The 13,858-nt window shown below is 38.6% G+C and overlaps 1 protein-coding gene across 1 annotated transcript; it reads left to right on the forward strand.

Annotated features, from left to right (window-relative positions):
• Window positions 1-12,336: 12,336 nt before the first annotated feature.
• LOC130010923 (uncharacterized) lies at window positions 12,337-12,906 on the forward strand. Its single transcript, XM_056099161.1, has 2 exons — window positions 12,337-12,472; window positions 12,791-12,906. The coding sequence occupies exons 1-2, from the start codon at window positions 12,337-12,339 to the stop codon at window positions 12,904-12,906; spliced, it is 252 nt and encodes an 83-aa protein (XP_055955136.1).
• Window positions 12,907-13,858: the final 952 nt, after the last annotated feature.

Raw genomic sequence — 13,858 nt, forward strand, 5'->3', positions numbered from 1 at the left:
CTTACATTTCAAGTTTCAACAAAATCAGATAAAAATTGTGACCTCTATAGAGTCCACAAGCTAAAAAAGTGATTTTTCGTACAAACAGGGGCCATAATCCATGAAGTTTTGATCCGATACATGCCAATATCGAAAGCAGCCGAGATCTTTTGGAGATAAACCTATATTTCAAGTTTTGTCAAAATCAGATAAGAATTGCGACCTGTAGAGTGTCCACAAACAAATTGTGGACGGACGGACAGGGGCGACGACAATATACGTCCACATGAAAATGTGGGCGTATAAAAATTATAATCACTCTTTGGATTGAAGAATAATCCGACAATGGGGAAGCAATGACTTCTGTTTAAGATTAGATTGATGAATTGTCCGACAAAGGATTAAGTCATGGCAGATTAAGTAGTTAATCAAGGCAAGTGTATAGACGGTATAACACGATAAATACGTTGATCCCTTAATTACCTAATCAATCTAGCCTATTATCAACGATAATCGGGTTGATTGGTAGTTATACACTCAGTACACTATATTAATTTTAGAATTTTGAATATTATTCACCATGTCTTGATGTCCAATTGGGCATATTCCAGGTTGGACAATTTTGGGCATTTTGAAAATAGCGTCGGACAAGTCCGGAATATACGGTGAAATCTCATCCCTGTATTAATATTTAGTGCATATTTCTATTTAGTTCTTTTGTACTGCACCCACGGTGGGAAGAAACTCCAAAACACAACTTAACATAGGGCACGAGACAAGAGCATATTTCTTCAAACTAAGATCTATTTTGGGATTTAGCACACGATTGTGTTGACAATAGACCATATCAGACCAGATTCAATAAACCTTAAATTTGACTTCTACATTTAAGTTATAACAAACTGTAACTTACTACTGTTTGATAATTTACTTGTATAACTTCATCCCCTTTCTCTATTTTTCTACATAAATCTGCTGGTGACTGAAAAAACATATTATTATTGTTTTTATTATTATTTGATAATAATAGATGAAAAGAAACATTTCATTGTTTTGAAATTATAAGTTTCCTCTGTCCACCATTTTACCAGTATATGTCTAGTTTACACAAGCATCAAAACAAGGTAAATAAAATGTTTTGTTATATCAATCAACTAGCGGCTGCCAGGCAGGATACGCCCAAATTTTCGAGAGATGGATAGAGAAAAGCTAAAAAGAAAGTGATTTTTTCTACAATCAAGGGCCATAATTCATGAAGTTACAATTCGATATGCAAAAGTATCGAAAGAAATCAAGATCTTTGGGTTATAAACATGTATTTCAAGTTTCATCAAAATCGGATTAAAATTGTGACCTCTACAGGGTCCACAACCTTGATATACCATATTTTTACACCATTCGTGTACAAGCAGCGTCCATTTTGTCCGGCAGTTTTGGTCCAATTTTCAAATAATTTTTAAAATCAGATAATAACTGTGACCTTCAGAGGGACCACAAGCTAAACCAGCGGCTGCCAGGCAGGATACGCCCACATTTTCGAGAGATGGATAGAGAACAAGCTAACAAGAAAGTGATTTTTCAAGTTTCAACAAAATCGGATAAAAATTGTGACCTCTATAGGGTCCACAACCTTGATATACCATATTTTTACGCTATTTGAGAACGAACGGCGGCCATTTTGTCTGTCAATTTTGGGGCGATTTTCACAAAATTCAAACTCAACTGTCCTTAGGGTGGAACGGTAATATAATAATACGTTTTTCTAAATCGGATAAAAATTATGACCTCTAATGGGTCCACAAGCTAAAAACATGACTTTTCGTACAATCAGGGGCCATAATTCAGGAAGTTACGGTCCGATATGGGCAAATATTGAAAGGAACCGAGATCTTTGGGTTATAAACTTATATTTCAAGTTTCAACAAAATCGGATAAAAATTGTGACCTCTATAGGGTCCACAACCTTGATATACCATATTTTTACGTTATTTGAGAATGAAAGGCGGCCATTTTGTCTGTCAAATTTGGGCCGATTTTCACGAAATTCGAATTCAAAAGTCCCTAGGAAGGTACGGTCTGATATGCGCAAATATCAAAGGAACTGAGATCTTTGGGTTATAAACTTATATTTCAAGTTTCAACAAAATCGGATAAAAATTGTGACCTCTTTAGGGTCCACAAGCTAAAAACGTGATTTTTCGTACAAACAGGGGCCATAATCCATGAAGTTTCGATCCGATACATGCCAATATCGAAAGCAGCCGAGATCTTTTGGGGATAATCCTATATTTCAAGTTTCGTCGAAATCGGATAAGAATTGTGACCTGTAGAGAGTCCACAAACAATTGTGGACGGACGGACGGACGGACGGACGGACGGACGGACGGACGGACGGACAGGGGCGACGGCATAATACGTTCACATGAAAATGTGGGCGTATAAAAAGGGTGATTTTTCGTATAATCAGGGGTTATAATTCAGGAAGTTACGATCCAATATGCAACAATATCGAAAGGAACCAAGATCTTTTGGTTATTAACATGCATTTCAAGTTTCTTAAAAATCAAATTAAAATTGTGACGTCTACAGGATCCACAACCTTGATATACCATATTTTTACACTATTCGCGTACAAGCGGCGGCCATTTTGGTCTGATTTTCACGAAATTTGAACTCAACCTTCCTTACGGTGTGACCTTCAGAGGGACCACAAGCTAAAAAAATCAGGGGCCATAATTCAGGAAGGTATGATCCGATATGCGCAAATATCGAAAGAAACCAAGATCTTTAGTTTATAAACATGCATTTCAAGTTTCATCCAAATCGGTTCAAAATTGTGACCTCAATAGGGTCCACAAGCTAAAAACGTGATTTTTCGTACAATCAGGGGCCATAATCCATGAAGTTTCGATCGGATACATGCCAATATCGAAATCAACCAATATCTTTTGAGGATAAACCTGTATTTCAAGTTTCATCAAAGTCAGATAAGAATTGTGACCTGCAGAGAGTCCACAAACAATTGTGGACGGACGGACGGACATACGGACGTCCGGACGGACAGGGGCGACGACAATATACGTCCACATGAAAATGTGGGCGTATAAAAACAGGGGGTGAAAGATTTATTTTTATGTAGCTAGTATTAGTAGTAATTTAGGCTAGATAATGTTCTTAATATAATTCAGGCATCAAGATGACATGAAATCAAAAGAATCTACTGTAAACGTCAAATGGCTATAACATCATTAATAAATATGAATAATATTTGGGTCCGTATGTATTTTGGTAGTTGTGTTTTAATCTTAATCTTTGTACTTTCTATTCTCTTTTGCTAGACTGCCAAACCAGAAGGTCCCAGGTGTGATTCAGGAGTTGGCCAAGAAAATTTTACAGGATTTTCGAGCCTGCTTTCCCCCTAGTCAGTGGTGCAGCTAGTCCTTCGAAAAGCACAAAAAAAACAAGGTCCATCCATCCAGTTGTTGGGCTGCACATTAAAGAAACCCTTGACAGTTGGTATTCGAAGGAATGCACATGCCAGTCTAAAATAGTCCAGTTTGAGCAGAAAAATGGGACATTAACACTGTAACATTGGTACCGTTTAATCTGGCGTAAATAGCGTTAATTTCTACTCTGTGTCCAATTATTCATAAATATTGTTGAATTTCGGCGAATAGTGCTCAATTTGTACTTCTATCGAATTTCAATCTCACTGTTTAATTTTGATTACCAAGCGTCTAATTAACTTGTGTTTAGTTTCTTGACATGTGTTGAATTATAAGCGTCACGTCTAATTAGCACGACTGTTCAACAATTAGTTGGACCGTTCAACAATTAGTTGGACCGTTCAATTTCCCGAGCCGTGATTAAAATCAGTCAAGGTGTCCAATTACGCAAGGTGTTCAATTTTGTTGTCAAACATCTAATTTCATGTGCGATGTTCAGATATTACGATGTGTTTATATAGTTGTTGGTCATCTTCAGTTTTGCCGTCGAATGTCTATTTTGCCGCACAATGTTGAAATACTGTAATAAGTGTTAGTTATAGTACTGACCTGTTGCGATACGGTGAAATATTATTTTTCAGGATTCATACGACGGCAGGTATCTGTAATGCCTGTCATTACCCGGGGATTATTTTTAAAGATCACTACGGTGAAACAGATGTGGGATTTTTAATGGGGACGGGACAGTTCCGAAGCAAAGCTTTCTTGAGATGCACATACCGTTTCGTCCACAATCATAAAACGTGTATTTACATATCCATTTAAAACAGTACTTGTACTGATAACACCTAATGCACCAGAGCTCCAAAGCTATTAACTAAATTTATCTCAGATAAAGTAGCCTAGCTAAGACTCCAAAAAGACTTCTCAAATCCAGAAAGACTACTAGATACTAGGTTGTCTTTATTTTTATTTTTATACAAGGTATAAGGTTTATTTTCTTTATATTTTGCATTCTTAATCTATCTTATTTTAATTTACTTTATTTTCTTTTCCCTACCTCCTTCCTCAGTGCCTTATTGTTAGGATTTTGTTAGGATATTATTTTTACCTTATTTCTATATATTAGATATAAGCTTATTTTCTTTAATTCTCCTTCTATTTCATATTTCTCCACTCCTAATCTAATCTTCCAGTAAACGCTATCCTGTATCTCTAAACTTACCGCAAGATTCGCACTGGTATCTTTATATGCCAACAACACATCTACTTTTTAGATACATGCATCGCTTATCGCTTTTTACCTAAAGGATTAAGCCAGAATAAATTTACTCCGACTTTTCCCTCCAAACAACTTATACTCTGAAAAGCCACACATCAAGAATTCTGAAAAGTACTACCGGGTAACTAGAATCCTTGCCAATTATTGGAAGGAAGATAAATCAACACAATCTTGGATTTTATTTAGAAAACCTATTTTCCTCCCTAAGAAGAATAAATATCACCAATACGTACCAGATCGAGGAATATCTATTTAAACCTAATTGACACCCTAATTCTACAGAATTCATTTTATACGCTAGATTCTAGATAAACTGTTTTTCGTACAACCAAGCCTTTAAGCCTCAACTACCTTATCTTCACTTAGTATATCCTTCTCCCGTGGCCCTCTAACCACAGAAACTATATTTCATAGAGGTGACCAACAACCCTTCTATTTAACCTGAATACGATCCACCACTCATCATTATCACCGATTTCACGATCCAAAAGAATTGAACCACCAAGCTACATAATTACTCTTTTTAACTCTATACTCCGCTAACCACGCAAACTTCAGTCCGATCGTAGCAAACTCCTTACGTATTCTAGTCTTTTATTCCTCCTCTGCATGTTTGAAGACTAGGAGGTTCCGGATGACCGAGACTATACGTATCAACTTATCCCATCAATACAGAAGAAGATGAAACAACCACACCGCCTCAGCCATCCTGAAGACCATTATCTACTATTTACTTTAAATCGCTCCATAATTATCATCAATCTTTAAACATTCTTAGTATTAACTCTTCTTTTTTATCATTTTAAACAATTTTTTCGAATCATTTTAATCAAATTTGTACATACATGTAATCTTATACTTCAATTAAATTTAACGATCCTTTCTTTCTTTTTTTAACAATCTTTATACTGTAAATAAATAAATTTTAAAATCCTGTGACGTCATCACCATTATTGTATATAAGGCGTCACAAGATCATCATAATTTAATCTTGATAAAGGGTATTGCACCCGAAATGTCGACCCATTAAACTATCTTCTACAGGTCTGTTGTGTATTCTGTTGAGCGGGGATTCTTTAATTTTATTTTACTACTCCGCCGCGCCGGTATCATCTTTTGATCCAGTCTCCACGCAGATGTATCAGCCTGTTCAGCTTTAATTACTCTCTAAGGGAGTGTTGCCGTACCCTTTTCCTGTTTCTAATCTATTTTTTGTTACTTCTTCTTTTTACCCCTTTTTCAACTCTATATACCACTTTCCTATCTTTATTTATTTATTTATTTCTATTTTTCTCTATTCTGTATCTATTTAATCATTTTACTTTTCTTTCTATCATCTACTAACAAAGAAGCTCAGTGTACAAGCCAATCAACTGATTGAACTCGTCACAACAATAACAAGCTAATTTATTTCTATAGCTAATAAGCCTGATAACTGTTAAGTACACTCATACAAGCAATAGGAACCCATAGTTAATTAGTATTAATAACACTGATTGACTAGCGCTTCTTTGTGGAAAGGGGTAACAACAGGTATATCAGCTTACGTCATTAATTAACGATAGAATACATCCTTAATCAACACTGTTCAGTTTCTCCTTTTGTTTTCGATTGTATCTTTCGGCATCATAAGAACGATGGCGTCGGAGGCTAGCGCACCCATGTCCATGGCTGACACTTTTTACAGCAGCCCTGCACTGAAGTTCTTTCCTGGGCAAAAAGGAGAGAGGAACAGTCTCACGTCACACTAGTGAGGCCACTGGAAGGCAAATCCTTTCAAGGAGCCAAACTTACAGCTGTGGGGAAGGAACTAAAGAGTAAGTGGGGTATTACTAACATACCCGACTTAAAGATCACTGTGTCTGGCCAACTTAGACTTGCCCTAAAAAGTAGGTCTGAGATGGATCTGGCGCTGGCTCAGAACATACTTCTCGGTATGACCGTGACGGTGACCGAACCGATCGCCTTGTCTATTGATAAGGTGGCTGTTCATGGGATACCGGCCGAATATACCGGGGAGGAAATTCTGGAAGATCTAACAGAGAGGGGGTACCAAGCTACCGAGGTATATCGGTTTAATGTGGCCCAGGAGAAGGATCAAGGAAGCGTCGCCCTATCCTTCAAGAAAGGTACCGCACCTGAGGCCCTTAAAATCGTGTACCTCAACCGCCGTACCCACCCCTATGTTCAGAGGGTGAGGCAGTGCGCCAACTGCCAGAAACTAGGACATACGGTAAAGTACTGTAAGGGAAAAACCGTATGCGCCCAATGCGGAGGAGAACACGTGGTGGCTGAGTGTAGGGTGGGTAGCAAAATTAACTGCTCAAACTGCAAGGGCAGCCACACAGCCAACTCCCCGCAATGCCCACGAAATCAAGCGACCAAAGCAGCGCTACGTCTGCAAAGCAAAGATAAATTATAACTTATGTATATAATAAGTGAGGTTTATGAATTCAAAAAAGATAGGTTGCCAGGCAATGAAACATACGCCCACAGCAACTAAATCGTCCGGGCAGTCAACAAGGGTTGTCACATATTTTTACTTTTTTCGGTATTGAAACATTTATAATACACTAAAATCTGATTAAGAGCAACAACTCACGAAGTAATTATCAGAAAACTATTAGAATTTGTTTGGTTTTTATAAAGTTCTACCCCATGCTAATGTTTTGTATGCAAAGCTTTTAATATCATGGATTTAACTGTTCAAGTCATAAAAATTCATTGAAAATCAATATACTTGTTCGTCTCAAGATCTTAAACTCTGTGTATCAATCTGAAGTCAATCGGATGATAACTTTAGCCTTTAGAGCGTCACAAGATTTTGCAAAGTGATCAAGGGCCATAACTTTGGCAGTAATTATCGGAAATCGTTGAAAATCAATAGGAATCTTCGTCTCATGACCTCAAACACTTTGTATAAATTTAAACTCAATCGGATATTAACTTTAGCCTCTAGAGCATCCACAAGATTTTTTGAAGTGATCAAGGGCCATAACTCTGGCAGTAATTATCAGAAATCGTTGAAAATCAATAGGTGTCTTCGTCTCATGACCTTAAACATTGTGTATAAATTTAAAGTCAATCGGATATTAACTTTGGCCTTTAGAGCATCCACAAGATTTTTGAAGTGATCAAGGGCCATAACTCTGGCAGTAATTATCGGAAATCGCTGAAAATCAATAGGCTTCTTCGTCTCATGACCTCAAACACTTTGTATAAATTTAAACTCAATCGGATATTAACTTTGGCCTCTAGAGCGTCCACAAGATTTTTTGAAGTGATCAAGGGCCATAACTCTGGCAGTAATTATCAGAAATCGTTGAAAATCAATAGGTGTCTTCGTCTCATGACCTTAAACATTGTGTATAAATTTAAAGTCAATCGGATATTAACTTTGGCCTCTAGAGCGTCCACAAGATTTTTCAAAGTGATCAAGGGCCATAACTCTGGCAGTAATTATCGGAAATCGCTGAAAATCAATAGGATTTTTCGTCTCAAGACCTTAAACACTGTGTATAAATTTAAAGTCAATCAGATATTAACTTTAGCCTCTAGAGCGTCCACAAGCAATTGTGGACGCCGGACAGACGGACGGACGGGGGCGATGACAATATACGACCACATTTCAATGTGGGCGTATAAAAATAAAAAAAAATTAAATAATCCCTAATTAAACATACATTATGCAAGAGCAAAATCGGCCTATTGTAGGTCTTTCTTTAGGCCTGAAATGTTATAAAAACTATTAATTAGACATAAATTAACTTATCCAGACCATAATCAGCTCTCGATGTCAAGGCTTGCCTGCGATATTTGTTGGATTACAGTCCGATTTGCTGCAAAACTTTCCTTCGTGATTAACGATTAAATGGATAATCAAGACTATTAGTTTTGTCTTATCGACTTCAGTAATGATGATCGAGGCTAAGTGGAACTTTCATCTGCTTGGTTCTGGGTTCATAGTGGATCAATTTGACTGAAATTTTCAGCAAGTTGCCTTTACATTATGTAGTTTTTAACTATTATAGTGAGAACTGCCAACTCGTTATCTAATCTCCCATAATGTATCTTTAATATTCATTAGTATCTACCAAGTATATATTCATACACGGCACCGAGACTCGCCTTTGAGCGGCTGATACACCCATCCTGGCATCAGTCTTCCTTCTGATTGGCTGATACACACATCCTGGCATTTGTCTTAGTTCCCTCGCCGTGAAAATTCATTAGTTCTCAGTCTTTATCCTGCTAAAGTCTACATTATTATCATTTTACATTTACTACCGTTTTTACATTTAATTCCGAACTCAAGGGAATACGTAGAGCGACGTTTATTAAACATCTTATCGACCAGTGGAAGCGTTTTGTTCCCGGATTCACTCAAAACTAGAAGTTCGAAAGGCTGTAAATGGCGGACAAGCAAAACCCGCAAAAAAGACGCAGGACGACAAGAGCCAGGCAAGCCACATGGAACTCCGATAATCCAGGTAACTGGACAATTCAAAAGTTACAACAAGCTTGGGGAAAACGATAATGAGGAAAATTTACCAAGAAAACGTGGGCCGGAATCGGCAAACACTACCACAGAACCAAACGTCTGCGGAGCCTGAACCAGGGAGACAAAATATAGTTCCGGGAGATCCGAACGGTAGTCGTAGTGTAAATCCTGGTTCATTACCGAGATCGGAAGTGTTAAACCATGTTTCCTACAACAGCGATGCCATACCTGCAACCGTGGAAGGCCGAGAGAGAAACCATTCGGATCGACAACAGACCGCGGAAGAAGACAGCCGGATTACAGACAGAGCACCTGCGCACGGCATCCCGCGCAGTGATATGCCAGTAAACAATCTATACAACAAAGCATGGCAGACTTCCAACGAACCATGCTGTCTCTCGTCAGTAACAACACAGCCAGCCATACTGAAAAAACGAACTCGTTAAGTACGGCATACGCGGCGATGACGGGTGACAGTGCAATAAACCTAAGAGTAAGAGACAAGCATTCCGCTTCAAGTTCAAGTTCAACAATGGCGACAATGACAAGCTGCCAAAGTGGAAGTGGTACCAACGCGAACAATTTCGGCCTGCTTACGCAAGGTGGGTACCATTTTCCCAAATCTAAATACGGAGTTCCATCTGAATGCATTCCGCATATTGACGTTGTTCCCGACAACATTAAAAAACGGATTTGGGAAGGGAAAGATGTTAATCTTGTATCTCTACTAATACCTAAGTCAGAGACCCACACCCAACAATCCGATGCAGAGATTACTCCCGGCAACGGCATTACCATTAACTTTAACAATAATCCAGATCCGAGATTACAGAAAACCCTGCGTTCGGTAAATTTAAAAGAGTTATGGCCACCAAATTCCCAGAACACAGGGAGGAATTGGATATGTATGAGGCAAACATTATCGACATCCACAATATGTACGGCTCAAGATACTTCGAATACCACCGGCAATTCTCTGCTAGGGCTGCAGCAGCGCTGAGAGACAGCAACATTAAAGTTGATTGGTCTCTAAAGGATATGACACTTCTCAGTATGGTTGTCGGAAATTCTCGTGTCAACTCATGTGGTGCATGTAATTCCACTACGCACGCCACACCGTTCTGTCCTCAGCTGCAATCGGGAAGTAATACAGGAGGATACCAACACCATATCCAGAATTACAACTCAAAAAATTTAAACGCTGCAGCAAGAGAAGATCGCCACGGACGTCCCAGGGTTAAATCAATTGGGACAGAAATTTGCAACAACTACAATTCAGGAAAGTGTTTCCGTACACGGTGTCCATTCGCCCATATTTGCAGTTCGTGTCATTCTTCCGACCACGTTAGTGCTACATGCGGTAAGAAAGACCACACAATGTGACATCTAGAACTAATAGAGACTGACTACCGGTACATGACACTAACAGTGCACATATTATTAACTCGCCCATTAATATTCCACAACTAGGAAAGGAACTTTTAAAACATCCAGATCGTGAATTTGTACGCTATTTGTGTGACGGCTTTAGATTCGGTTTCGATACAATGGTAACAGAGACTGATTTACCGACTAATGAATGCAGGAACTTATTGTCAGCTTCACAACAAAAAGACAAAGTGGACACATTAATCCAAACTGGAGTGAATAAAGGTTTCCTACAGGGCCCGTTTCAAAAGCTGCCCTTTTCCAAATATCGGGTTAGCCCAATTGGAAAATACAGTGGGAAGCCGCGGCTGATAGTAGATCTGTCATCACCACACGACAGTGACGAACATTTGAGCATCAACGAGCTAATTAGCAAAGAGGAATGTTGATTAAGCTATGTAAAAATCGATGATGCAGTTCGCATTATACATACGTTAGGCAAACATACTACTATGTGTAAAACAGACATTTCGGATGCTTTCAAACTCATCCCAATACTACCTTCACAGTGGCATCTTTTCTGTATCAGATGGCGCAAGGAATACTACTATTATACAAGACTCGCTTTCGGATGCCGCTCGAGTCCCAGAATATTCGATGCTTTGTCACAAGCCATATGCTGGATCGCTACTAATAATTACGATATCCAATATATTCTCCATCTTTTAGATGACTTTATTACATTCGAACATCCAAACAATTGCGGTGAGAGGAACATGGCATTGCTACATCTAATTTTCAACCACTTAAATATACCCATGGCTAAACATAAAACTTTCGGGCCTGCAACAGTGATAGAATATCTGGGTATAATTCTGGATTCAGTTAAGATGGAATCAAGACTTCCCAGCGACAAATTATGCAGAATTTCTTCGTTCCTATCTGATTTCCATACTAGACATTCATGCACCAAATGAACGCGGAATCCTACAATTACTCGGCCACTTAAATTTCGCAAGAACGGTGGTGCTGCCAGGAAGGTCATTTGTTTAACATTTAATTAAGTTATCTACACAAGTGTACGGATTACATCACCACCTAAAGCTCAATGCTGAATGTCGCGAGGATATTAGAATGTGGTTAATATTCCTGTCTACCTGGAATGGAGTGTCAATGTTTCACAACGTCGCTTCCACCCTGTGCGACGATATTCAACTATTTACGGACGCGTCCGGTACTATCGGCTATTTTGAAGGCAAATGGTTCTCAGAATCATGGCCGTCTATTCTGGAACAATCAGTATTTGACGACACTGAAATTTCTATTGCATTTCGTGAACTGTACACTATAGTCGTCGCCGCAGTGATTTGGGGGAAATCATGGTCAAGGAAACGTCTAGTGTTCATGTGTGACAATACGGCTACAGTCGCAATCGTACAAAAAGGTCGATCAAAATCACCCCATTTCATGCGGCTACTCAGAACTCTTACTAATTATGCAGCCATATATAACTTTACTTTCAAATCCACCCATGTTCCTGGCCGCATAAATTTAATCGCTGACTCTCTTTCACGATTGCAGATAGACAGATTTCGAAAGTTGGACCCTACCGTCGACAAGAAGCCTTGCCAAGTACCATCAATTCACAACATTTTATGGAACTCAGACCAGCGCTTAAGTTCCTGTGGAAACATGCCATTGTCCCAAGCACGAGAGTGACGTACCAGACAGGTTTCCAGAGATATATTAATTTCTTGTTGATGACATGTGTTCTCGCATACGTCAAGCCAGATTTCTCCAATGTACCAGTGAACGAACAAACATTAATTTACTTCGCTACGTTTTGCGCCAGTCGCTTAAGTATTTCTTACAGCACAATTAAACTTTATCTCTGTGGCATCTGCTTTATGTCAATGGAGAATAACATTAGTTACCCTCATAGTAATCAACTAAATAGTTTATATACAATGCTTAAAGGTGTTAAACGAGTGCAAGTACGGACGGCTAGACCTAGACATCCAGTGACTTTCCATATTCTCAGGGACATCTGTTATTGTCTGAGGAAAGGCCTTTACTCTCCGTTTAATAACATTCTTTTTGAGACAGTGTGCCTTGTGGCCTTTTTTGGATTCTTACATTGTGGTGAATTTACCATAACAGACAATTTTGACCCAAATTTTCATTTGTGTGTGCAGGATCTTACAATTTTAGAAGACTGTTGCCTACTAAAACTTAAATTGTCTAAAACTGATCCCTTTAGACAAGGTGTTACAATCAAAATATTTAAAATCAATAATGATATATGTCTTTATGATAGTTGTTGTAAATAAATACGTTATTGCTATAACTATTTGTAGGTTGTTTATTCATTTGCATGTACATTCTCGTTTTGAACGAAGCATAGGATATTTCACCGTATCTGTTAACAGTATACACTATAGTTCGCTTAATTTAAGCCGCTTAAGTAATACGCATATTGTTGTGCAATATTGTCAGTTCGTATACATATATGTACCCAGAGGTATTTTAGAAGTCTCGGCTATTTAATAAGTATAGGATGGGCCATATTAAATGATAATCCAGCAGGGCCATATTAAATGATAATCCAGCATTATCATTTAACCATGTTCCCCAAAATTACTTGATCTCGTACTGTTCCCATTACGACGAGCGGGGGGGATCCCATTATTCATATCTTACACCATACATCCGGCTATTTCGTACATAGCCCATGATGTCGTGTTGCCCAACACCATAAATCCGGCGAATTCGTACATAGCCCATGATGTTGTGTAGTCAAGCATCCCTCTTCCGGCTCTTGCAGTACACATCCGGTTACACGGAGTTGTAAAAATATCTTTCTCTTCCGGCACGTGTAATCACAGGATGTCACACTGCATCGAGGGGAGGGGGATTACAGAATAACTTGTTACGTAAGAAATTACGTAACTAGTTAATTATGTACTTCATTATATAGCTGAGTCTGCCCCTTTTGCCAAATATTATGATTAATAAAGTTATATAATTATAACCAGTCTTTTAGTTTTTGATTTCATAAACTTACCTTTAGGGAGGCAACCCAGCAAGTAAAGAACAAGGAGAGAGAAGCAAAAGTAGTCAGAGAACTGGTGGTGGAACCAAAACAAGCTCCAGCACCGACTCTCTCGACGTCCGATGCAACCCCCACCCCTAAAGGTAAAGACAAGAAGAAGAAAGAGAAGAAAATATCTGCCAAACCTGTAGAGGTCAAACAGAAGAAAAAACCATCCAAGAAGAAAGAAT

The sequence above is a fragment of the Patella vulgata genome, chromosome 2 (genome assembly GCF_932274485.2).
Source record: "Patella vulgata chromosome 2, xgPatVulg1.2, whole genome shotgun sequence".
Lineage (NCBI taxonomy): Eukaryota > Metazoa > Mollusca > Gastropoda > Patellidae > Patella > Patella vulgata.

Bases quoted from the DNA above. Each gene is read 5' to 3' on its own strand.
- LOC130010923 (XM_056099161.1), top strand. From the start codon at position 12,337: ATGACATGTGTTCTCGCATACGTCAAGCCAGATTTCTCCAATGTACCA. The intron at 12,473-12,790 runs GCATCTGCTTTA...CAATTTTAGAAG, and splicing joins AATTAAACTTTATCTCTGTG to ACTGTTGCCTACTAAAACTT.